Genomic DNA, 26,941 nt, shown 5'->3' on the forward strand with positions numbered 1-26,941 from the left:
TATCCAACCTGTCCACAGCAATATTTATCTTACCCTGACATGTTCTACCATCCGCAGAGATAGCGAGGCCTTTCGGACAAGAGCAGTAGTAAGATCCCATGGTGTTATGACAGGTATGGGAACAAGGATTTCGCACCGCACATTCATCTTCATCTGGAACAAGGAAATGTTTGAGAAACCAGTGAAACTTCACAAGACTTTACAAGAAACTATACCAAACAAACCCTTCATAAGAGGTGTATGTCTGGTAGAGCCCACAGGGCACAGCCGGATCTAGCAATGGAGCAGTTTCACAGAAACAGTTCAGTGGTGCATTCTCCACTCTTATTTTTACAGTTACCAAACCTACACTAACACAGCTTGCTGAATCTTGTGTTAGCTCTGCAGGACTGGGTCACTACTGTGGTAATGAGTGTTTGATACAATCTTTTCTAGAGAATCTCTTTACAATAGAACAGATGGGTTTCAGTGTTAGACTTAAATTTTCCTAGATGCACATGCAAAGATTACTACATGTTCCATATTAAAGTTTTAGAACTTGTATTGTTTTACAGATGATACTGCAAGTGGAAAATTCTTTTAGTCTCCCATAATATTCTCCTTGGGAAGCTGTCAGCTCATGGCTTGGACGGGCATAGTCTTCACTGGGTAAAAAAATGGTTGGGTGGCCGAGCCCAGAGAGTTGTGGTAAATGGAGTTAAGTGCAGTTGGCAGCTGGTCACGAGCAGTGTTCCCCAGGGCTCTGTTTTGGGGCCAGCCTTGTTTAATATCTTTATCGATGATCTGGATGAGGGGATTGAGTGCACCCTCAGTAACTTTGCAGATGACACCACGTTGGGAGGGAGTGTCGATCTGCTGGAGGGTAGGATGGCCCTGCAGAGGGACCTGGACAGGCTGGATGAACAGCCTGAGGCCAACTGTATGAGGTTTAACAAGGCCAAGTGCCAGGTCCTGCACTTGGGTCACAACAACCCCATGCAATGCTACAGGCTTGGGGAAGAGTGGCTGGAAAGCTGCCTGGCCGAAAAGGACCTGGGGGTGTTGGTAGACAGCCGGCTGAACATGAGCCAGCAGTGTGCCCAGGTGGCCAAGAAGGCCAACAGCATCCTGGCTTGTATCAGGAATAGTGTGGCCAGCAGGAGCAGGGAGGTGATTGTCCCCCTGTACTCGGCGCTGGTGAGGCCACACCTCAAATACTGTGTCCAGTTTTGGGCCCCTCAGTACAAGAAAGACATTGAGGTGCTGGAGCGTGTCCAGAGAAGGGCAACGAAGCTGGTGAAGGGTCTAGAGCACAGGCCTTATGAGGAGCGGCTGAGGGAACTGGGGTTGTTTAGGCTAGAGAAGAGGAGGCTGAGGGGAGACCTTATAGCTCTCTACAACTACCTGAAAGAAGGTAGTAGTGAGGTGGGTGTTGGTCTCTTCTCCCAAGTAGCTAGCGATAGGACAAGAGGAAATGGGCTCAAGGTATGCCAGGGAAGGTTTAGGTTGGAAATTAGGGAAAATTTCTTCATGGAAAGGGTAGTCAAGCATTGGAACAGGCTGCCCAGAGAGGTGGTGGAGTCCCCATCCCTGGAAGTGTTCAAAAACTGGGTAGATGTAGCACTTTGGGACATGGTTTAGTCTAGTCTACCCTTGATTGGTTTAGTGTGGACTTGGTAGTGTAGGTTAATGGTTGAACTGGATGATCTTAAAGGTCTTTTCCAACCTAAATAATACTATGATTTTCAGTTTTCCTGGTTTTAAACCTTTTGGATGGTGTAGTGTTTGTTTCTTGTATAATTTCCTTAATTTATATGCTTTCAAGGGGCAATGAAATAAGTCCACAAAAGTATATCAGATGATTGTTCCCTAAACCAAGTGTGACTCAGTCATCTAGAGGAGACAGCTAAAGTGCTCATCACCTTCTCTTCACCTCCGTCCTCCAAGCAGGAACTTGTGGGCTGTCATCTAGGTTGCCAACACTCCTCCTTCCCTCCACACAGATCACATAAGTGCTTCATTGCTTTGAAGGCTCAGCAGATACTGTGGCTCAGTGTCCCCCAGCTGTATCTGAGGTACTGTTGAAAAACTCTCTGGGCACTACTTATATTCTAGATGACTACAGAAGTAAAGTCTTCATCTGCCTTTGGATCCACACCCTTTTATCAATGGTAACTTACACTTTTTGAAGTACGTACTGCATGCTTTGAAACTCTAAATAAAGGTGATACAGATTCTGGTCGTTGAGTACTGCATCCAGCTCTGGGGCCCCCAGCACAAGAGAGACGTGGACATCTTAGAGTAGGTCCAAAGGAGGGCCACAGAAACGGTCAGAGGGCTGGTACGCCTCTGCTATAGAGAAAGGCTGAGAGAGCTGGGGTTGTTCAGCCTGGGGAAGAGAAGGCTCTGGGGAGACCTTGTTGCAGCCTTTCAATATATAAAGGGGACTTATAAGAAAGATGGAGAGACTTTTTACCAGGGCCTGTAAGGGCCCCGGTAAAGGGCCAGGACAAGGGGTGACGGCTTTAAACTAAAAGGGGGTAGATTTAGATTGGAAACAAAGAATAATTTTTTTACAATGAGGGTGGCAAGACACTGGAACAGGTTTCCCAGAGAAGCTGCGGATGCCCCATCCCTGGAAGTGTTCAAGGCCAGGTTGGACAGGGTTTTGAGCAACCTGGTCTAGTGGAAGATGTCCCTGCCCGTGGCAGAAGGGGTGGAACTGGATGATCTTTAAGGTCCCTTCCACCCCAAACCATTCTATGAGTCTATGATTACATACTACCCTTGTCACATCATTACCTGAACAGTAAGGCCCAGTTGAGTCCAAACCAAACCCAGCAGGGCACTGATTGCTACGATCTCCTGTATGGTAAAAGAAGAACATGTTACTTGTAGATGAAAAGATGGCCATTTTACTACTTTTAAAAAACCCTTTAACATTAAGAATTGCAGCCCAGCTATTTATAAAATATTTTTATACTTGGACACTAAAGTAGAAACTTTTAAAATCCAGACTTTGGTGGTTTTTCTACTTGGACACTAAAAGTCAGTAGTACATGGTTTTTGCTGTTTTGAAAAACATTGAACAGGTATGTGGGTGGGTGTGTCAGGGTGACTGCAAGTTGCATCCCAGCCTAATACATCCTGCAAAGTTCCTCCATAAAGTTTTAATTATTAAAAGAATAAACACCATTCAGTTTCCCTTCACATAAAAGGAGGGAAATAAACCCAAATCAAACAAATCATCATGTCATAGATTGTGGGAAGTCACTGTAGAAGAACAGAACTGCATACTATGAACTGTAATGGAAAACACTGGTAGAGACTGCTCGAAGACTACTTGTGTTTTGCTGCTTGAAAATTGATTCAATGAATATGAATTGTTGTAAAAGAGCAGTATATTAATTGTTGGAGGAAATAAATGCAAGTTTAGTAAAGGCTTAGCCATTTATGCACAGGCATAACTTGATCTGGAGGCTTCCTGTTATCAGACCTCTTTTTAAAATGGGGGGTGGGGATCCTACTTGGTTTTCAAATTGCACAATGAGTTCATAGTCTAGCCAGTGGGAAAATCATTATTTTACTTCATTTAGAATGTTGTTATTGAAAAGAAAGACTGAGATAGGCAATCCCACTGTTTCATTTACTTATTTATTTCATTTGAAAGACCATGTTAAGCTTTACTGTGTAAAAAAAGCCCAAATAGTATTTAAAAAGATAACAGGACATTTTGCTAACCAGTTATGACTTCTGAAAGGAAAACCCGCTTACACAGATATATGCCCTATTCCTTAAGATCAGTTAGGTAAAAAGTTAATAAAAGCCAGCAGTTAGTAATGCTGACACAGTACAACAGATGATGGAGCAAATAGCATGCCACCTTTGTGTTAGGACTCACCAGGTTTACAGACTGTACATAAGCATGTGTCTACACAGCACTGCATAACTGTGCACCATTCATATCTGGCCTTAAAAAATAAATCCATAAAGTACCAGTAAAGTTTTCAAGCTGCAGCTCAGCATCATATTTTCTGTATATGCCAAATAATTCCAGAGAAGTTCAATATGAGGAATGACTTAGGACGTTTTACCCATTTTAGTGCTGAATTTTGACTGTTCTTCCACCTCATTACTACCTTACTTACATTTATGTTTTTTTTGCTGTGAGAAGAAAATACACAATACTTTTTCTTAATAGCTATGCAAAACCAAACCCAGACATATAAACCCACCAACACTTGACCCCACACAAAAGCGACAGTAATTTCATTTTAGAGAATGAAAGGTTCATGCAAGGGAATGGAGAAATATTTTAGGTTGACTATCTGAAGCTACTGGTGATGCTATTAGCAGTATCAGCAAATGCAGACATACATCATCGATGAGAACTACAGGTGAAGAGTAAGTGCAAACTGCAACAGCTTTTACATAGTAGTCTATGGGTATATTAACAAGACATGTAGGTACCACGATCTACAATAAAGTTACCTAAGTTTCACAGCATTACCTCTTTCAAGGCCATAACCAGCTTTTGAGAATATAGGTAATGAATTCTAGGAAGACAGGATATTATTTTTCCATTGTTTTATTGTTGTGAAAGATTAGAACAATACCTTTTGCAATGGAAGCAAGGATTTTAAAAGCCACAGTTTCTTCCAGTGGGTTGTACTCTGTTGTAATAGAGGAAGCATGGAGTGTTTCCACCAAGAAAGGCATCTTTCCTTTACTGTAATCATAGGTGATAGTGTGGTTCCATGTATAGGGAACACTAACTCCATCTATAGTGAAGAGACGAGTAGAATGGGCATACAGCTGCCCAGGGCTGGTTTGAATATAGTCTTCTGTGTAATCCTGAAACAGCCAGATTCAGGCATCAGCCACTGAGTACAGCCAACACCACTGTGGTCTTTGTATTTTAAAGTGGTATGAGATGTATTCTGAGAAAGGTCTTTTTTTCTTAACAGCAGAAGGAATTGTATTTCGCACAACACATGCCTTTTTTACTCTTATTTTAACTGTTGAATCTTAACAGCATCTGGTATATTTCTTTAAATAAGAAACAGGCTGTGGTACTGAGGATCCTAATGATGGGGGACACAGCAGAACATTTAAAATAAAAAACACCCTGAAAATTTTCTTATTGCTCAATAACAATCTTTTGAGGTCTAAATTTTTTTTTGTATTTTAAGTCACATGCTGACAACATGTGCTAAATAAACAGTAGAGAAAAATTCTGCCACTGAAAAAAAGGTATAAATATTGGACATGCTACATATTGCAGTGTATCAAAATATCAAGAAGTTCATGTACCCTGTGATCCAATCCGATTCAGAATCTGTTAATCCCCTGTCTTTGCCACTTTATCAGTCACAGGAAAGTTTCTCTACCAGACTACATATAATTGTAGCTGCAAACAAATAAGCAGTAATATTCAGAAATTTTTGCAAGGTGCCATAATATAAAAGAGCTTGTGTCATCCTCGGGGAAGCCAAAAAGTCAGACAGGTTTAAGATGCACCTTTATAGCTCTATTGAAAGCAACACCTGATATGCCTGCTGGTGATAACTAGCCCCAAAGACACTTCTCAGTACTACCTTCTAACATCTCAAAATCTTGAGTGATCAATACTACCTTCCTGACAACAACTTTTTGTTTTCAAATGCAGTGTTAACATCTGTCAATTAAACCAGGCACAAAGTAAGTTACAGTAAAACAGTTTTCAGGACTTAGTGTCTACTGCTTTAATATAGATGGGAGAGAAAGTACGTATCGATGGGAGAAGGGGGTGGTATCTCGAGCAGCTTTACCTTCACATTAACATCAGCTACTGACTGGAGCTGCAGCATGTGGCCACTCACAACAACATCCAGCAGCAAGGCTCCATCTGAATCCAAGCCTCGGGCAATATGAGTCATTCGCAGAATCTCACCTATTAATTTTAAGAGCATATTGATTTATAAAACATCCTAACCGGAGACTCATGTTAGCCACACAGTATCTGAATTGGGATCCCCTGACCAGTTATTTTACAATAATATTTTTATAAGGTTATTACATGTTTCTAATTACAGCTCTGAAAGTTGTATTTAAGCCTCAGAAAGCCAAAGTCATTCAGAAAATACTGGTGTAAGCACAAGACTCAGAATTCAGCAAGTTATGTGCTATTTTTTAAGAAATACAATACCAATCAAGCTTATTGGAAAAAGAAAGAGATGGTATATCACAGGTAACTAACCAGTTGCAAACTCCACTTGAGTTTCTCTCTTGAAGACTGCATCAGTGAGTGTAAACCCATTCATTGCTTCTCCAATTTCTTTTGCAGTTGTCCAATAAACTGGGCTAAGTATAGAAACAAGCTTTCTCATCGCTGGACCTGAAAGAAATGTGACATAATATTTGAGATATTTTTTCCTAACTTCATGTGACCCACATCAGTAGGAGCTGAATATGAAGACCTAAAGCTAGTGTAACCCTTAAGATTTAAACCAGGGGAAAAAAAAAAAAGTATTGGTACATTCAGAGGAATCATTTTACAAATATTAATGTACTAGAAGTAAATTACTAGAAGTAAATATTGAAGATTCCCTTTTCCTCTCTCTGTCAATGAACAGTTTAGATCAATTTCTTCAGTGACACTTAATGAAGTGGTGAAAACTGACATTGCACAGAATTCAGCCTCGCTCAAGGAAAAAGGTGATAAAAAGTAATAAAAAGCCTACCAAGGCTCCGAGGGACATTTGTAATCTTTGCTTGTATTACTCTAGTTTCAGAGTCAGGAATGTCTGTTACTGTGGCATTCAGGAAAGCAATTCCAAATTCAATATCGTTAATATTTCCAATGATGCTGCCTTTGGCACGTGAAGGCCCACCTGTGTAGCGGAGGGAAGGGAGGAAGGGGGAAAAAAAAAAGCCTATGTGAAAACGCTGCTGTCTGAAATTTTGGGCGAGAAAATTCGGAAATACTGTCCAGCATTTTAAGAAGTAAGGATATTTCTGCATATATTACTACAGTATTTGCAAGAGTAAAGCTCACAACCTGCAAAAACCAGGATGCTGTATGTGTGGTCTGAGATATATCCACAATAACATGGGAATCACCTTATGCGCTCACCCCTGTCTGAAAAGCAACAATTGTTTAACAGCATATTCTAGTGCTGTATAACAGGTTAACAAAAAATTTACCCAGCTGAAGTTGCAGGGGAGATTTAAGCCTAAAAAATTAAATTACTTGGTTAACTGGCCTAGACACGAGAGAGTACCAGTCAAATTAGGAGTGCCACAGGCTTTCACCATATTGTCACTGCGTGCAGGCTGTAAGTTAACTCACCAGGACATGCTTGGGTATTACACCTGGATATCTGGGAGGAGTCTCCAGGACAAGGACGTCCACGATTTAATGGGGCTGGATTGCTGCACAGGCGTATTCGGGTCTGCTCTCCTCCTCCACAAGAAGCAGAGCATTGGTTCCATGTTTGCCACTGCCCCCAGTTTCCATCCACTGAAGAAAGAAAAAATTAAGAAAGTGACTTTTCATTTTAAATGTCTCAGGCTGCATCAGTGATGCTTTTGTGTCATTCCTTCTTGATGGAACCAATGCGATAGAAGCTATTACATATAGCCTCCTAGAAGCTATGCTAAAGCACATGAAGGACAGGGAGGTGATTCGAGACAGCCAGCACGGATTCACCAGGGGCAAGTTGTGCCTGACCAGCCTAGCAGCTTTCTATGAAGGAGCGACTGCAGCAGTGGACAAGGCAAAAGCAACGGATATCATCTATCTGGAGTTCTGTAAAGCCTTTGACACAGTCCCCCACAACATCCTTCTCTCTAAATTAGGGAGACACAGATTTGATGGGTGGAATGTTCGGTGGATAAGGAATTGGATGGATAGACAACCTAGCTGTCTGAGCTTTGAGTGCTTTTACTCCTCCAAAGAAAATATCTGAGACTGCATGGGTATAAAACTGATAGAGAACAAACCATAAATCTTGCAAACAAAGAACACATGTTCTATCTACCCAAACACTCACAAGGGGTCAGTTAAGAGTTGACTTGAAGTACACATGTGCATTAGTCTGCATGGCCTCCTCTTGGTATCACGGCCTCAATAACAACAGATGATACAATAGGAACATGACTGTACACTGTGTGAACACAGTATCTGGAAATGCCTGATCCAATATGACATTTGCCCAAAACTGGCAATGATAAGAGGAAAGTAACAACAAAAAAGGTTTGCTTAAGACAACCATTAGCCAAAGTAACAGTAACGAGAGAACTGAAAAGTACAAAAGCAGCAAGAAAATTCGTGATTGGGGAGGATAAACCCAATCAAGAGGATGATAAACAAGGAACAATCAGACTGGGCTTGACACTTGCAACCTCCATCGAGACCTAATGGAGAATCATCCTCACACACCATGAGCAGCTGCTATCCAGCTATGGGGTGCAATAAGCAGGGGCCCACACCTCAGGTGTGTGGATGTGGCCTCATCAGGGGCTTTGTCACCAGTGTGTGGGTCAGCAGAGTGTTGAAAATGGCAAAGTACGCATAAAGTTGGAGCTCCTGCGTCTCCCACAGGAGGAGGGTGTGTAAAGAGGTGCACATTGAGGAGGGATTTAATAATTTTTTAATTCTTATATCAGAAATAATAATAATATAATAATAAATCCCTTTCTAGGATGAGTTACAGGAGGGTGTTTAGAAATTTCTAGGTGTTCAGTAAGTCTCTAGCACTGTGGTTTATCTTCTGTATTGCTGATATTGATCCTGAACGTGTAAGTTCACTGATTGCCCCTTAGTTATGTATTGCCAATAAATCAGTTAACTGCTTTGATTGTCATTTTATTTAAAGCATTTGAGCTGAGCATTCTTCCCTGCTCCTGGAGTACATTATGAGAGTTCACTGGGAGCCTTATAAACTGTATTTACTGTAAAAACTAAGTAGAATTGCTAGGTGTAGGAGATATTTTCATATGCTATTTCCTGTTTTGAATTATTCAACCTCATTTTGGGAAAATCTAATGTGAAGGGGGAAATCCTTGTAAGGTGACAGTCATTTAAAGAAAAAAGTGAGAGTGGATTATTAGATTGTATGAAATTGTAAGTAATTACAGAAGCGTTGTACGTTCCTTTCAGAACATGAATATCTCACACATGTTATGTATACCCTGAAGTCTTCCAGGGAAAGCTGCATTTAATTTCTCTGTTAGTCTGAGCACTTACCGGGGCACAGTTCAGTGCTGCATCTCTGGATCTGCATGTCAGCCCCTGCACACGCCCTTCCACCACTGGCAGGACGAGGATTGTCACAGGTCCGGTATCGCCTCATCTGGCCTCCGTTGCATGTTCGACTACAAGTCCCCCAACTACTCCATGGGCCCCAGTTGCCATGAACTGTAAAAATAAGTCAGATTTTATCCGTCTTCCTCTTAATAACAGATACTTAAAACCAGACAGTCAAGCTAGGAAAATATTCCTATTGGAGAGTAACTTTTTAATTTCTTTCACCGCAAAAATAAAAAAAAACCAAAAGACAATTAAAGATCTAAGAAAGTTACCTTATCCAGCATTCAGCGATTTCTGAGTATGTGAACCAACTCCCGAACATCATCATTTGTAGGAAAATATGCAGCACATACTATTAACCAAATGAGTCACTACTACACTCTACTGTGAGATACAGACAGATTCACTTTGGAGTACCTTCTGACTGGACAGTTGTAACTTCATAGAGATGCATGACTTCTGACAGTCCAGCAGGACCTTATGAACCAGCTGCTACTGGTTTGTGCTCCTAATGTTTAAAATGCCGCAGTCACACTAATGAAGAGATGCTTTCACTCTTACCAGGCAGCTAATACCACTTGCCTGTGTTCAGGCCCGCTAATTTTTGTGGGAGTGTGTGATTTGTGGAGGGCTTCCTTCCTCTTGCACATACATACAAACCTAAGTGGACCCAGCCTAACCCAAAGCACTTACTCGGACAAGGGTCACTGTTGCAAAAATCAATTTGTATGTCGTTTCCTTCACATTTGTGACCCCCAAACTGTGGGGCTGGGTCTGAGCAGTGGCGCGTTCTCTGCCTGCTGCCTCCTCCACAGGACACGGTGCAGGCACTCCAGCTGCTCCATGTGGCCCACTTCCCATCCACTGGTGAGAAAGGCATAGCATAGTACAGTTACAGTCTCTGACATTAGAAATAACAAAGTAAATCAGTGCTATGTCAGGGTAAAACTGACTGTGGGATGTTACTGACTCTTCTTCTCTAACATCTCACTACATAGGGATTTCTACATAGGATTTCCAGGAGTGAAAGCTGGAGAAAGACATGACCTGTCTTTTAAATAACCTGTAATCCTGACCAGAATCATGGTCAGGGATCACTCAGTCCTCAAGCTCAGTCACTCTCACATTTTTAGGTATCTGTGAGCAAGTCAAACTATATACAAATTAGTCCCTGAAATTGCCACACTGGGCAGATGGCCGGTATGAGCACCATCACAAAAATCCAGTCTTCACTTATGCTTCCTCCTCTGGTTGCAGCTGCACTGTCTGAAGATGTAACCATCACCACCTTCTCCCCACTTCCTTCCTAACCAACCTTTGATTTACCGGCTCAGCTGTTTATAGGAGTTATTACTGAATTATTTCACATGAGCCAGGTGTAAGCAGTTCAGTAGTAGGGTCTTTGATCTCCCAAGATGTGGTGACACAAACTGTTATGGGTACATCAGTGTGAACACTTGAGTTGGTGGCTAAGGCCGATTAGTCACAAACCAGCTGTAAGCAACAGCATCCTCAGCAACAGCACATCGAGCCGGATAAATGTGCAACATCGAGCCCTCAGTTGCTTGACTACCACAAGGTCAGTTCTCTCTTCTACCAGTTGATAGTTACAGTGGGGACTTAGTATGGAATCTGGCATGTGCAAAATGGAGCGTGAAGCCAGCAAGGATCTAATCTGAACTGCTGCACATTCTGCTTCATGAAGTTTCCCTTCGCTATCCCTGCACTCGGCCAAATACAAAGGTCATATGTAAAAAATGTGAGTTTTCCTATCCGGTCATGAAATGTGGAAGAAAAGGATAAATGAATAACAGAACCTAGGAAAATTTTTAAAAAATTAAAAAAAAAAAAATGTTTAGGAAACCTGTAATTTAACTGCCAAGGATTTAAAATGCTGCTTTTGCACAGTGGCAGGGTAAAGGAAGACAGACAAGGACAGGAGAAGAAATCCCATATGTTAGGTCTATAGAGGAATGCTAAGATAGTGACAGGGGCCAGTGAAAATAAAAGGCTCAAATGGAATTTTATCATGGACTACACTTTTAGAACTGAAAAGCTTTCGATATAAACTAAGTAGAATTGGGAAAGGAAATGACAAGTTTGTCATTGTTCTCTTTGTGTCTGACGTGTCTTACCTGGGCAGCGTCTCTTGTTGCAAACCTGCATCTGTGCATCAGACCCCTCACAGTATGATCCGTCATGTGATGGAGGAGGGTTATTGCAGAGCCTCAGTCGTGTCTGAGTACCTTTCCCACAAGTCTCGCTGCAAGGACCCCATGGCAGCCAAGAACTCCACTCGCCATCAACTGCAAAGGCAGCACAGCTATAAAACTGTTTAAACTATACAGCTGCTTTAACTTGAAACTACAGCTCCACAGCCTAAGGCAAAAAAGCTACATTGTTCAGTATCAATAAAAGAAATATCCTGAATAAACCCTTGAAAAAAACTTCACCTTGTGCAACAGCTGAAACGGATTAACAGTTTGCAAAAGAGAGATTAATTTTTTTCCTTTTTGTTTTCTGAATACATCACCTCACTACAATCTTGGAGCAACAGAACCAAACACTTGATCAAATCTGGTGTTTTCGTACGTTACCAGGCTCTGACTGTCCTGGGCTAGGCTGAAGGTCTCAGCAGGGGAAGGGGCATGCTAGCTAAAAGCTGGAACACAGCTTCAGTGGCTACCAGTAAGCAGAAGCCAGAACTGGTTTTGTTGCCAAGATCTAGACAAATTAATCTCAGGCCAGTGGATGAATATTTGGCATCGTGGTCGTAGCAGAGCCAGGAAAAAAGGGAAAAAAATACAATAAAAGTTGTATAAAAGGAAACATGCCAGTAGTGAAGGGTTATGGATAAACTACAACCTGTCAAACACGGGAAGTACTACCAAGACAGGAAGGAAACCTGAACATTCAGCTAGTTAGGAGAAAGGCGTGGCTGAAAATTAGAAAAGAGGAAAATATACAGATAATGTCTTAAATTACCAACTATCATATTTTACATGGCTTTTTTAATAGTTGATGGTTTGTGGGTTTTTTGGGTTTTTGGTTTTTTTTCATTTTAATTGGCCTTGCAGAATAGGTTTAGAGGAATGAGTTTTACTCTGTGAGAACATGCGTAACAAGTACTGGAAAACATCAAAATACAAAATTAACATTTTTAGGGGGGGGGGGGGAACCAAGAGAAATTGCTGAGAATATTCCTTGCACTTACTTTTGTGACCTCTGTTTCCAAGAACTAGTGTCATTCAATAAATTACAAGCAATTTAAAAAAAAAAAAAATTGGGAGCTTAATTCTTCTGTAATTTAATAATTTGAAACAAGCTGAGAGAATTTGGGTTTGGAAGGAAAAAGAAAGATATATGGGAAGCCCCTGTGCAACTAATTTTAAACCACTCTACTCTTACCTGGGCAAGGCCTCATATTACACATGACTGAATCCACAGCACTGCCATCACAGGGCTTCCCGCCGTGCTGAGTTGGTGGGTTACTGCACGTTCTGGTTCTAGTCCTGTTACCTTGTCCACAGCTCTTTGAACACTCTTCCCACAGCCCCCACTCTGACCAGTTGCCATCCACTAAGAAACAGAAAACCCCACAGTTAAAAAATATTTTTGCAGTATTTATTGAAATTTCCTCTTCCTTTCCACAAAAATCAAAATTAATTCCAACTTCTTGGAAAAATTAATTTGTCATGAAGATCTGTGGTGATAACGGTTCACTGTTAGGGCACTTAACATAAAGCACATTAAAAGTATCAATTCATTAAAGAAATACCTGGACATGGCTTGTTGTGGCAGCTGCGTACGTCTGTATCGGGCCCCTCACACCTCCTCCCACCATTTGCTGGAAGAGGGTTGTTGCACTGACGGACTCGCTCCTGAACACCTTGACCACAAGTTACGCTGCAAGCTTGCCATTCAAGCCAATCAGAAAATCCACCATGCACTGCAATGGGAAAAATGATGCTCCGTAATGTGCTTGTGCTTATAAACTCTCTTTGATACAGCAAAGTGAAAAATGCAGTTCATAAGCCATACTTGGAAATCCAACTCACTTCACGTCTTCCTCACTGTAGAAATATCTTACTACAGTTCAAAGAATACTTCAGCTGCTCTGAAATAGTTACTACTTATGTTCCTAAATGCTTTTCTTTAGAGGTACAATTAAGTTATGATATATGTTCTGAGGATGGAATCTAGTTCAAGACCCTTTCATTATTATTAATGTCTCTCAACCCTTCACACATCTCGGACTAGGCTTAACACGTACCTAACGTGTATATGGAACATAGGATAAAATATCTTATCCATAAAATGCGGATAAGATAATTACTTGATCAAATTTATTCACAATTAATGCTGGAATCTACCAGTTTGATAGTCATTATCATATATTTTGTACACCTACCCTGGACAGTCAGTGGTACTCTAACAAGAACAGATCCCATTAGATTCCTCGCTACACACTCATATTCAGACGTATCTTCCTTCTGTGCTGCAACAATGCGCAAGGAGCCATTAGACAGGACAGTCACTCTCTCATCGCTCACAACTGGATGGCCTTGGCGGGACCATTTGATGGTTGGAGGAGGCTCTCCATTTGCCTGGCAGTTCAGCATTGCTGTGGCACCAGCTTCAATAACTGTCCCTACAGGTTCAAGAGTAATGACTGGAGGACCTGAAAGAGAAAGGTTTCTTTAGGCAATAGCACATGGTTACATTTTCATTGTATTGAATATTAAAGGTGTGGTCACAATGAGGACAAAAAGTCTTAAGTTTACTTTGACTAAAATTATTATTGTTGATCTTCCACTGTCAAAATACATGCAAGTTAAAATGACAATGATAGGTTATTTTTAGTAAGTAGCAACCTGAGGACCAAAGTTGTGATTGAGGCCTGACTGTATGAGCATGCTGTCGTCTTTATTGCTAAAATGAGTTGCTTTTCATAAAACCTGCAGGAAGATGCTATTATTCATGTGCAGAGGCAACTGATACCTAAGTAACAGATCCATACTGCTTGAGGCTATAATAGAAAAGGGATGTTCAGAAATTCCACCACTAGTGAAAAAATAATTCTAAAATACTATTTCTGCCAAAAATAAAAAGTTAAAAGTCTAGTTTAATCCAGTTGTATAGACATCCTCTCTAGTCAACTAAGAGAAACAGGCCCTTTCAGCAGGTGATTCACCCCATTCTAAGTTGGTTTCTAAGATGAGGCTGAATCACCCTCTATATGCTTCTCTTCTTTGACCTCAATCACTAGCTCAGACTAGACTCTAAATGATGAAAGATGAGATGAATCTTAACCTACAGTGCAGTGCCCAACCTCCATAACTTCAATGGGAGCTGCATACACCTATCCAAAGGTAGGTTATCGCTCCAATCTAGTGGCATTACACTTATCACTTTTAGTCTTACTCTGAAGCGTTAGCGTCAGACTGCGTTCCACCACACCAGCATCATTGGTAGCCACGCACTTGTAGTCACCAGCATCTTCATTCTAAAGAAATGAAAATCAAATAATCATATAACCTGTCAACATGTGATGAGGGTTTCAGTTAACAGTGCACCTCCAGTAGGTGAATTTTCTGCATGTACTGGATCTTACGAGGCACCCAGTTAGATTTTAGAGCATCCCAACATTTTGCTTTTATTAACATTAAGCTGATATTGTGAATTATTTTTACTGTTATTATTCCATTTTTTATTTCCTTCAACTCCTTAATTCTGAGGATCAATTTTTTTTTTTCTTTTTAGTTTAAATGAACTCAAGGGAGCTGCTGATTTTAACCCCATTTCAAAATACAGGCATTGGTTTATAGGGATAAAATGGGTCTTGCCATTCATATTAGGAATTTAGATGTTAAGAGGTTTGCACATGGAGAATGCAATTGCTTTTCAGCTGACCTGACTGGGTAGAACCCAGGCTCTTTTAAGATCAAAAGCAAAAGTCCCATTTAATTCGGCATGACCAGGATTTCACACACCAATGATTAGTATGTAGATTCAGTCCTTCTGACAATTAAAGAGAATGATAGCCCCCCCCTCCTATTTTTTTTGGGGGGGTGGTCACAATAATTTGAGTATAAATCTAGTCTGAATTAAACCAACATTTGTTAAAGGTAAAAGCGAAAGTGGATTACGTGTCTAGCCTCACCCTTTCAAAATAATATTATCTGGAATACCTTTATTAATCAAGTACAATGCAGAAACACATTGTAACAGACCAGCAACTCACTACAGTGCTGTAGATAGCAAGAGAACCATTGTTAAGCTGTCGGATCCTGTTGCTAATCAGAACGCCAACTCCTTTTTTGCTCCACTGGATGGTTGGAGGTGGATCTCCTCTGACTTCACAATTCAACATAGCATTGCCACCCAAAGGCTCAATTCGGCTAGAGTGGTAATCCCCTTTGAAGACTGGAGGCTCTGAAAAAATAAGTAATGGCAGAGAAATAGTAGAGTCAAAATAAAATGCCCTTAATGAAATTGCTAGTAGGGATCATTCATCTCTGACTTTCTGAAGCGTGAATTTCAACCTGTTTCGATTTTTCTCATTTAGCCATAGACAAGGTATCACATACCAGGGGTAATGGTTTTAAACTGAAAGAGGGTAGATTTAGATTAGATATTAGGAAGAAATCTTTACTGTGAGAGTGGTGAGGCACTGGAACAGGTTGCCCAGAGAAGCTGTGAATGCCCCCTCCCTGGAAGTGTTCAAGACCGGGTTGATCAGGGCTTTGAGCAACCTGGTCTAGTGGAAGGTGTCCCTGTCCATGGCAGGGGAGTTGGAACTAGATGATCTTTAAGGTCCCTTCCACCCCAAACCATTCTATGATTCTATCATCAAAACAGATGGCTGTGTGAAACTGTCCAATAGTAACCACAGCTGCTACTATTTTACATACCTTTCACATACACAAAACCAATAGCTTTGATTGAGCCAACTATATTTTCTGCTGTGCATATGTAGGTACCAGAGTCATCTTTAGATACTCTTTCGATAACAAGTTCACTGTGTCCATTTACATCATCGTATTGTGCTGAAGGGAGAACACACAGTAAAGGGTTACTTCAATGATTTTGAATGCATACATCTCAGTGACTGGTAATTCACAAGATTGTTTGAATTACAGTGCTATTTAGCAACACAGCTCAATGGCACTGTGCCATTTCATTTCTGAGACACCTCAGAAATGCACAGAAAAGTCCCTGCTATGACATTTGCCCACATGCAGGTATTCACAATTTAAGTCCCTTAATTTTGAGCTTTGTGCATCAGCATTCTATGAACAGCTGAGGTTTTCTTCATATTTAAGAGAAATAGCATTAGTTGTTGGATGCTGAGTAAATATCATCCGATACTGAATGTTTTTAATGTGTTACATTATTGGCTACAGAATAGGAACAGTTTCTTAGTTATCTTCCTTACAGCTTTGTCTCAGAGGCAATTTAATTACATGATTGCATAATACTGAAGATATTCCTCACACAGTCACTGCCTAACAAATTTGTTCTTTCTAGATTTTTTTTTTCGTCCTTATCCTAAACTAATTGCAATGCTGCGTGGGGGAAAACAACTCTAGAGTGGAATTACCACTAAGACCTGGTGTTACCCACCTGGAATGATGTTATTGTTAAAGGTCCACGTTATTTTGGGTACAGGTATGCCAGATGCTTTACAAGTTAATCTGAGCTGTTCTCCTTTAGTCAAAGCTATATCTCCAGGAAGTTCAGTAAAAGCTGGAAGTACATGAACTGTCAGGGTGACTGTGTGTGTGTCTTCTCCAGCAGCATTCTTAGCAATACAGGTGTAACTGCCAGAATCCTCAGGCTGAAAGAAAGCATGTTGGGGAAATTTCAACTGTGATATATTCTACACAACACTATCACTTGTGACGATAAGAGAATCTCAAAAGGTTTGGAACAAGCATTCAGTAGAAATGCTCATCTGAACTCTTTTACTTGCTTTAAATTTGAAAGATGACCTACACTCCTTTTTGCCCTTCCTAAGAATTTATCACTACAAATTCTTCACAGATATTTTACTCCTCAGTGGAAAATTAAACATTTATAAAGAGTTTGGGAGATTAAGAACAACAAAACAAAATAAAAGAAAGACTAATCCAGAAGTGGATGAAAACTAAGAGAAGCAGGGCCTTATTACTGCCAAACCTAATCTAAGTCATAGCTTAGATTTAAGGAACTTACAACAACGTTGTCCAAAATAAGGTCTCCATCTGGAACCGCCTGGTATTTTCCCACTACCTCTGTTAGCAGTGTATTATCCTTCTTCCAGTTTATTGTTGGTGTTGGAATCCCATCAGCCACACAGGACAGAACAGCCTGGGAGTCCTCCATGACTGTGTACTGCGCCTCCGTACTGCGAATCTTGGGTGGAACTGTGAGAAGGTTTATTAAAAAGATTTACCTCTATGTATCACCCAAGCACTACTGTAACAGCATACAACACTGCACTGAAGAAACCGTTGCCCGGCTCTTCTGTATTGTTTCTTGTCTCCATCAATGACCACCATTAAGCATGCCAGAGAAATGTGTGAAATACTTGTAACAAAGTGTAAACTGAGTTAAGGAAATGTAGTGTTCTTTCTGAATTCAAGCAACTGGCTGATACTACAACCCAATAAAACTCACCCATTAAGTAGCCCAATTTTCCTGAACTTTTCCCTTACACATCCTAGGCTCCTTACCCTCTGTAGGTTCATGCTGTGATAATGCACATTGTTTCCATACAGTCTCACTTACTGTGCACAGTGAGCTCCGTGCTAGAACTGCTGGACCCTGCCAGGTTTGCCGCTATGCATGTGTAACGACCAGCGTCACCAGGCTGTACAAACACAATCTGCAGTGCACCAGTGCTAAGAATTCTTCTTCTAATGGACTCCGTTATTTGCTGTCCATCTTTATGCCAACTGATCTCTGGCCCAGGGTAGCCTTCAGCCTCACATTGCAGAGTGACAGATTGATCAACAGGAACAACGTATTCCTTGAGGTGGGACTTGATAACAGGAGGAACTGAAAAGAATTAAGAAAATTTTTTAAAATAATTCGATGTTGTGAGAAGCATGAAACAATTCAGTTCTTAGTGAAAATAATCCTAAAACCATTTTTGATCCTAAAGTAGACAGACAACAATGGAGGGAACAAACTTCCTGGGCTCTATTCAGTGTCACACCAAATAGGAAAGCATTAGGTCCATTTCTATTGCTCAAAATTGTGTTTTCACGAACAGAAAGCATGCACAAATTTCTTGTCTGTAAATCACTACAAGAGTTAAAAAGATGATTTACCTTGAACTTTCAGTTTGATCTTCCCCAGAGCAGTTCCAGCTGGATTTTGAGCAACACACATATAAGTGCCAGCATCTTCAACAGTTGATTTTGCAATCTGTAAACTGCCACTAGGAAGAACCATATAACTGTTGCCTAAAACAAATACAAGCAAAGCATGACACTTTTTTGGTTTGTTTTGTGTTCCTTGTATGGGTTCCTTATATCTAAGTTTGAATATTCAGAAAAAGAGAAAATAAGTTTCTGAGTTACAGCAAGTAGGCTGGAGTTACAGGCTTTAAGAGGATACCTGTTGTGATTATATTGATGCCTTCCTTTTGCCATGTTATTATAGGTCGAGGTGTACCTGTCGCTTCACATGGTAGTAGAATAGGATTGTTCACAATGACATCCAGCGCCCCTGGCTGAGTTTGGATAACTGGTGGTTCTGTGGAACATAATAAAAAGGAAAATGCTATAGGTTTAACCTCCAAAGTTAGAAAATACAGAAGATACTAAAAATCACGTAACCTGAGTCTGAGAAGGCTAAATTAGCAATGGATAGATTCTGGCATCCTTATGAAGAGCTCAGTGGAAGTGCTCTTAAATATAACAAACATGCTCAGTATGAGTACAGGTATAGAATATGGCCTTACTTCATGCAATTTGCCATCACAGATACATTTTAACTTACCAAAAAGCAAAGAAACAACAATCTTACAAAAATAAAATAGAGCAGCATGGACTGGGGGGCTCTATCCAAGGTACCAGAGTTGCAACACGCAGAGAAATGACTTTGCAAATAATCAGTGCATCCACAAGACAATTCAGCTGAGCAAGACTTGTGATGGTCCACTCTGGCCTCACCATTGCTCTGCAGCATACATACATATTAAATGGGCAACATTTACTGACAGAATGCACTTTATCTTCAGCTTCCAGCCTACCTTGAACATGAAGAGTGGCATGTCTGTGAGCTGAGCCAGCTGCGTTCCTTGCCACACAAGTGTACCGTCCCGCGTGTGCTAGCTGAGCAGAAGGTATTTCAACAGCACCTGCAGCAGAGAGACAGTGCCTTACAACATACAGCAATATCCTGTATTCACAGTAAAACTCTCTTACAGCATCCGTCTTAAGAGGTCTCTATTTTTATTCTAAGAAATTGGAGAGGGGTTGTTTGGGGGATTGTTTGCATTTATTTATTTAATTACTTCTAAATGTGCACAACTGCGCCCTTTCACTGATTCTCTGCAGCTGAGCTCCAGTCACATACAGTACCTGAAGAGAGAATTCTGTAGCCATCTCCTCTGGGAAGCAACTTTATGCCATTTTTGGTCCAATGAACTGAGGGGACAGGAACCCCTGACGCAGTGCAGGAAATTACTACTGAAGACAGCTTTGTTACCAAAAGGTCTGTGGCTTCGTCTGCTATGGATGGGGGCACTAAAAACAAAGATCAGTGTAAAGGTTACTTGCCCATTTTCATTTTTATGAATTCTTGGAAATAACTTATCTTTCTTGGGAATACCAGAGACTTACAGAAATCAGTATCATAAAAGAATGATATAACAATCTCATCTCAACATTGGAATGCCCCAAAAAAATTCTGGATGGCATACACATGTAATAGCAATATCCCCTCTACCTTGAACAGTGAGCTCAACTGCTCTTTGATCTTCTCCTGCATCATTTGACACAGAGCACTCATAGACAGCAGTGTCATCCACAGTGGGAGAAATGATTACTAAGGAACCTGAAGATAGAAGTCTGAACAAAAAAAAAGAGAAGAAAGTAAAAGCTATTGAAATATTTCTTTTCTTCTCAGGTAATCAGACCACTGAATTTGCTGGCTATACACGATTACATTTAAGCATGGCAAGATTTTTAAAGTGCCAAAATCATCCCTGAAAACTTTAAACCCACAGTGAAAACAAAACATCTCTCACCTGTATGTATTCTGGTTCTGGTCAACACTAAGCAGATGCCCATTCTTTTTCCAGCTAATTGCTGGTCTGGGAATGCCAGTGGTTTCACAGGGCAAAGTCGTCTGTATGTTTACAGTAACTGTAATATTTGTATGTCCAGGAGCAATAGTTGGAGGAACTAAGGACAAACAAAGCCTAATTATTCAGAATAATTATATACACATGCACACACACACCCCCATACCTACATATATAGAGCTGAACTGCCTGAACACATTTACTTGATTTTTATAAAGAGTAACTTGACAGTAGTAAACTTACTAAACATGCAGCATGGCATGTGTCAAGTCTTTCTAGTGCCAGTGCACAAGGAATAAATATTTTCTTTTCATGAACATTTGGGTTGTATTCCTAAGGCTGTAAATTTCTTCCCCTCCCCTCCTTTTGTGTTTTTTTTTTTTGTTTGGGTTTTTTTGTTTTTTGTTTTTTGTTTTTTTTTTTAAACCAGAGCAGGTAAGAAGGGGCTAAACTTAAAATTGGGTCTGGCAGAACAAGAAAATTATGTAACTGGACTTCAGACTTGTAAAAACATATATATTTATCTAAACCCAAAACTTTTACCAAGAACCTGCAGATCAATTCGTTTGCGTTCAGTGCCAGCTGTATTGGTTGCCATACACACATATCTTCCTGTGTCAGTAACGTGAGCTGAGTGGATGTGTAGAGATCCATCCTCTAGCATGGAATATCTGAAACAAAGCCACATTTTTTGTACTATCCAGTCAACAGAACCATAGGCTATCCTGGTAGTGCAAAAGGAAGAGATGACTCAGTGTACACAAGAAGTAGCCTAAACACATGGTGTCTTAATTTGGGCACACAGAGTTTTCTTATTTCTTGCATTTATTCTGACATCACTCTTTACCAGCACATCCAGTTTCCAGAGACATTATGAAATCTAGCTGACATAGTGATTCCACATAAATGATGACAGATTTCCAGAAAATATCCAAAAGCCCTTTTTTATGGTTTCTCATTTAACCTTAAAAACCCCTAATTAATGCTTTGCCCTGGTTTCAGCTGGGATAGAGTTAATTTTCTTCCTAGTAGCTGGCATAGTGCTGTGTTTTGGATTTAGCATAAGAATAATGTTGATAACACACTGATGTTTCAGTTGTTGCTAAGTAGTGCTTATGCTAGTCAAGGACTTTTCAGCTTCTCATGAACTGCCAGTGAGAAGCTGGGAGAGGGCACAGCCAGGATAGTTGACCCAAACTGACCAAAGGGCTATTCCATGCCATATGACAACATGCTCAGTATATAAACTGGGGAATTTGGCCAGGGGGGCAGCAATAGCTGCTCAGGGACTGGCTAGGCATCGGTCAGCAGGTGTTGAGCAACTGCATCGTGCATCACTTGCGTTGTATATTATTATTATTATTGTTATTACTACTACCACTCCTACTATTATATTTCACTTTATTTCACTTATTAAACTGTCTTTATCTCAACCCACAAGTTTTCTCACTTTTACCCTTCCGATTCTCTCCCCCATCCCACCGGGGCAGGGGGAGTGAGCGAGCAGCTGTGTGGTGCTTAGTTGCTGGCTAGGGTTAAACCATAACATGCTTGTACATTTTCTTTTTTCTTTGAAATATAACTAAATTCTTTAGCATTTTCTCAGCTCTAGAAAATGCTAAACTATTTCCCCTTATAATAATCAGAAGACAGAAAACATTCACTACAACAGAAGTTGATACTAGAACATGTATAGAAATTTTTATATATTAGAAACTACAGAGTACACTCAAGTAGCTTCTGGTCTGTGTGAAGTTGCTTGGCTTCATCCCAAAACTCCATATATGTAAAAAATACAAAGATCTTCCATGTTCAAAATCTTTGCTACCAGAAGAATTATTATTATGTTTGGATGTCAAAGACCTTTTTTTGTCCTTCTGTCCTGGTTTCAGCTGGGATAGAGTTAGTTTTCTTCCTAGTAGCAGGCATAGTGCTGTGTTTTGGATTTAGTATGAGAAGAATGTTGATAGCAACAACTAAAACATCAGTGAGTTAAGTACTGCTTATGCTAGTCAAGGACTTTTCAGCTTCATGGAATCATAGAATCATTTAGGTTGGAAAAGACCTTTAAGATCATCCAGTCCAACCATTAACCTAACATTACCAAGTCCACCACTAAACCAGTTAAGGGTAGAGTAGCAAGTTCATGTTTCCTGGCTTGGTGGCTGGATTATTTATAATGAAAGTAAAGACTAGGAATCATTAAGATTGGAAAGGATCTCTAAGATCACCAGTCCAAACCATCAACCCAACACCACCATGCCCACTAAACCATGTCCCAGGGTGCCACGTCTACCCATGCTCTGCCAGGTGCACAAGAAACTGGGAGGGGACACAGCCAGAAGAGTTGATCCAAACTGACCAAAGGGCTATTCCATACCATATGATGTCATGCTCAGTATATATACTGGAGGGGGATTGGGGGGGGGGGTTGGCCGGGAGCAGCGATCGCTGCTTGGGAACTGTCTGGGTATTGGTTGGCGGGTGGTGAGCAATTGCATTGTGCATCACTTACTTTGTATATTATTATTACTGTTATTATTATAATTACTATTTTACTTCATTTTATTTCAATTATTAAACTGTTCTTATCTCAACCCAGGAGTTTTCTCACTCTTACTCTTCCAATTCTCTCCCCCATGTCACCGGGGCATGTGGAGTGAGTGAACGGCTGCGTGGTGCTAGTTGCTGACTGGGGTTAAACCACAACACCTTCTTAACAATAAAAGGATGAGACCTTTGGTACTGCTACTTTTTTCTAGAACAACTTCTTTGTATTACTGTTTCTATCACTGTATTTTCCACATTTGGGTCTGTGTGAGATGACAGTACAAATATTAGTTCTGATCTGTGAAAACAAAACTAATTTACAAGTCATAGATAAAATACTTATGTTGACTTCTGGATAATACCTCGTCTTGTTTCCAGTAAAAATAGCCCCATCCTTCCTCCATGTAACTCTTGGGGTTGGTACTCCTTCTGCAACACACTCCAGAACAGCAGAAGCATTTATATGTACAACCACAGTCTGAGGACTGCTTTGGATTGTAGGAGCCACTGTAAAGGGAAAAATCGCTGATGATATAAGAAAAAAACCTTACACTGCAATGACTGAAACTAAATACATGAAAACAGATGCAGTAACGGGAGGGGGATCACTGCAAAGACAGAAACAGGTTTCTTACCGCTTCATGTAGTGCATGATAATTGCCAATGATGCAGTAGGGAATGAAAAAGAAAGTTTGTCTGAAATGCACTGTAAAGATCATCTTTGCAAGTTACTGCAAAGGTTATCATACAGCTAAAACAGTAAAAGAGTTCAGCTTATTTAATTCAGCAAAATAAGGCTGTGGTGATATCCTTGCTTCCTAATTATAAATTAAGGAGAAGAAAGAATTTTAATTGGACCAGTAAGGACAGTCATTGGCTGGGGCACAGTGTAATAAAGGTACATATGGCTGTGTTGTAAACAGAATAGAAATAGGAAAAAAGTTTCTTATCATCACCCAAGTGTGAGAATAGAATAGTTTCTCATCGGACTAGATGTGAGAAAATAAATAAGTTTAAAATGAAACTCAGGCCTATGGTAGTACAGGACAGGTATCGAGATGGATAGGGCCCCTCAAGACCTATTTTCCTACTATCTCCTGCTTACAGGCACAGAGAAGCAGCCACAGTTTTCAAGTACCTTGCAAAACTGGTGGCCATGCTAGCTGTGAAACCTAGTACCCCAAGGTGCCAGTCAAATGCTTTTAAGGATTTCTCTGATTTTGTCCAAGAGCATTTACCAGTCCTGGATTTGGGTGTTCATTCTGGATGCATCCTGACTCTGTATCAGGATGATGGCTAGGTGCACAGCACCCTCCATCAGCAGAAAGCAGAGACAGATGGAGAGGGAGGCCTGGTGAGTCTCCAACAGGTCCTTTAGTGTGGGGGACAACTGTGGACTCAGGTGGTGGCACACATGAGGTAATACACATGGTCCCACAGTTTAGACACAGCCTAAGTGGCCAACACTTGGCTAGAAAGAGACTACTAATGCTCCTTTCTTGCCATTTGAACCCCTGCAGAAATACCATGCAAAGATCAAAATGCACAAGACTGGATCCATGATTTTACCATGTACTGTCAGCATGAACTCCCTGGTCATTTTTCCTGCGATATTACTTGCCACACATGTATAGCTTGCTGTATCGCTGAGGTCAGCATTATTGATCTGCAGGTATCGCCCATTGGATAGGATTCGAACTCGAGGAGTTCCCTAAGGGGAAAGAGAGAGAGTTTGACAAATTTAGCTTTACCGTTGTTCTCTTTATGAAGATAGAACATTCTTTTGTTGCAGAGTAATAAAAGCCATGAAAGAAGGCCAAAGATAAAGCAGGAACTGAATTCATTGTGGCTTAACTTTGTTTACATCCATGGAAATAATAGGATAAACAAAGTTTTAAAAAATTATCATTGCTTAATAGTTCTCCCTTGAAACCCCTACTTGGACTTGTGCATGAATAAGACAGCTTTTTCGGGTTACATAGCCGAAGGGCTTTTGAGTTTTTATGGAAAGAGGCAGCTAATAGCAGATGATGAATTTATTTTTTTGAAAATCCATGCACACTACAGGCAGAAGAAATACAAGTTTTTCTACCCTGTTCTTCAAACAAACTGTCTTGATCAGGTGGGAGCCAGCATAAACTTAGCCTACTAAGTTTACTAGCCAGCATTTCTGAATATGAGGATACCACTCTTCTCAACTCTACAATGACTCTAGAGCACCTGCTAGGTAGCTATTAGAAGAAGTCAAAGCTTTTTTGTCACAATCAGTCTGGAGCAGATCTGCACAAATGACTGACAGTAATATCAACTACAAGTGTTCAAAAACCTGACTGGATAAAAAACAGTAGAAAAAGAACAGAAACTCAAACTTTTCCAGTATGTGCTACCCACACTTTGGATGAAATTGAAAGCTGACACTCCCATCTGCTCTTCTGGCTAGAAGATGCGAGAATAGCAACTAAAAGAGATAGGTGAAATTCCTCTGGTTCTGCACTTCTCTGCACTAACACCCTAGCACGCAGGTCTCATACTAGGCACCAACTCAGCAAGTCTACTAGCACAGAATAAACAGCAGTGCTGGAGCCTCACAGGTGAAATGATTCACCACCAGAGTGGATTATAGACAGTCAGATTTTGGGTAATTGATATTTCCTGTTGAGTACACAGCCTATGCTATGGTTTCTAAACACAGAAGCATATAGATGACAGAAGACAGGCAATGAAGCTATCATTTAATCCTTATGCTCTACTTGAGGTATGTCAGAAAACCAGTCTTTGAAAAAATAGAAATTCAGCAATTGTTTTAGTGTTTAAATAAAGCCAGAGTAGGTCAAGACTCTCCTACCTACTTTTCTTAACACTCAAAGTGCATTTCAAAACCAATGAAGAGTGCAAAGACTCCAAAGCTCTAGAGGCTAGATCATTCTATAGTTCTGCTACCAAAAATGGTGGTGCTGCACAATTACATCATTAAGCATACAGAGGTCTAGAGTAGACCTCAAAATCTGCACAGTGGAAGAGAACAAAAAAGAGAATGACACCCTCCACCACAAGGCTGTTTCACAAAGCAGTGAGGATTTAAATTGAAATAACACTGCAACCTGAAAACCTGACTTTCTCCAATCCTCTCTTGTCACCTTGTGAAACCTCAGTTTTTCCAAGATAAGGAAGATAATATGCCACAGAGCACCTCTCTTTCCACACACAAGGAGAGCTCTTTCCCAGCTGCTTAGTATTAGTAGGCTATTACATTTCTTTGAGGTTGAGAAGGCAACCAGGTATTCAGGACACTAATGTTTTCCTGATATCTGGAGTACTCTATTATAAATCAAAAGGCAGGGGACTGACCAACCAAGATGCCTCAGCCCTCACATATTGACACTAATTCATGAGGCAAGAGGAGGCAAAAGTTTATTCACAGGTTATCAGCTGAGTACATACATCTATCATAGTGTTCCTCTGTTGCTTTGTTTTCTGGTGAATATTTACAATAGTGGCTTCTTTTCATGGTTTATTTTCATTAAGTACCACTTTTAAAATACAGGCTTTCCAAGGAAGACCAAGGCAAAAAGTATTCACGTACTTAACTTCCAAGCCTTGTTCAACCCTTGCTTTCAAAAAAAAAAAAAACAACAAACCACTACCCAATTAAAGAATTAACCATTCAGTAGAGTGTTTCTGTTAAACTTGTTTCTAGATAGTTCTTGTGTTATATTCAAGGTAACATTCCCTAGCAGCACTTAGTAAGACATAACCGCCCACCATATTCTTACTTCTTCCACTAATATTTCATTCTTCTAAATTTACAGTAGAGAAAGAGT

The 26,941-nt window shown here is 40.4% G+C and overlaps 1 protein-coding gene across 1 annotated transcript in view; it reads right to left on the reverse strand.

The window, feature by feature from the left end:
- HMCN1 (hemicentin 1) overlaps positions 1-26,941 on the reverse strand; it is a 213,424-nt gene that overhangs the window by 12,579 nt on the left and 173,904 nt on the right. The window contains exons 72-99 of the mRNA XM_075710119.1: positions 24,690-24,831; positions 23,483-23,627; positions 21,114-21,241; positions 20,514-20,670; positions 20,213-20,334; positions 19,846-20,010; positions 19,515-19,622; positions 18,878-19,015; positions 18,589-18,723; positions 18,044-18,313; positions 17,489-17,679; positions 16,898-17,111; positions 16,186-16,320; positions 15,516-15,706; positions 14,696-14,777; positions 13,683-13,952; positions 13,050-13,220; positions 12,680-12,850; positions 11,407-11,577; positions 9,965-10,135; positions 9,209-9,379; positions 7,310-7,480; positions 6,702-6,851; positions 6,218-6,355; positions 5,790-5,911; positions 4,596-4,833; positions 2,782-2,844; positions 34-153 (exon numbers count right to left, since the gene is read on the reverse strand). Coding sequence (XP_075566234.1) covers positions 34-153; positions 2,782-2,844; positions 4,596-4,833; positions 5,790-5,911; positions 6,218-6,355; positions 6,702-6,851; positions 7,310-7,480; positions 9,209-9,379; positions 9,965-10,135; positions 11,407-11,577; positions 12,680-12,850; positions 13,050-13,220; positions 13,683-13,952; positions 14,696-14,777; positions 15,516-15,706; positions 16,186-16,320; positions 16,898-17,111; positions 17,489-17,679; positions 18,044-18,313; positions 18,589-18,723; positions 18,878-19,015; positions 19,515-19,622; positions 19,846-20,010; positions 20,213-20,334; positions 20,514-20,670; positions 21,114-21,241; positions 23,483-23,627; positions 24,690-24,831 — 4,450 coding nt within the window. The remainder of the gene's footprint in view (positions 1-33; positions 154-2,781; positions 2,845-4,595; positions 4,834-5,789; positions 5,912-6,217; positions 6,356-6,701; positions 6,852-7,309; positions 7,481-9,208; positions 9,380-9,964; positions 10,136-11,406; positions 11,578-12,679; positions 12,851-13,049; positions 13,221-13,682; positions 13,953-14,695; positions 14,778-15,515; positions 15,707-16,185; positions 16,321-16,897; positions 17,112-17,488; positions 17,680-18,043; positions 18,314-18,588; positions 18,724-18,877; positions 19,016-19,514; positions 19,623-19,845; positions 20,011-20,212; positions 20,335-20,513; positions 20,671-21,113; positions 21,242-23,482; positions 23,628-24,689; positions 24,832-26,941) is intronic.

Source organism: Pelecanus crispus, chromosome 5, assembly GCF_030463565.1.
Source record: "Pelecanus crispus isolate bPelCri1 chromosome 5, bPelCri1.pri, whole genome shotgun sequence".
Taxonomy (NCBI): Eukaryota; Metazoa; Chordata; class Aves; order Pelecaniformes; family Pelecanidae; genus Pelecanus; species Pelecanus crispus.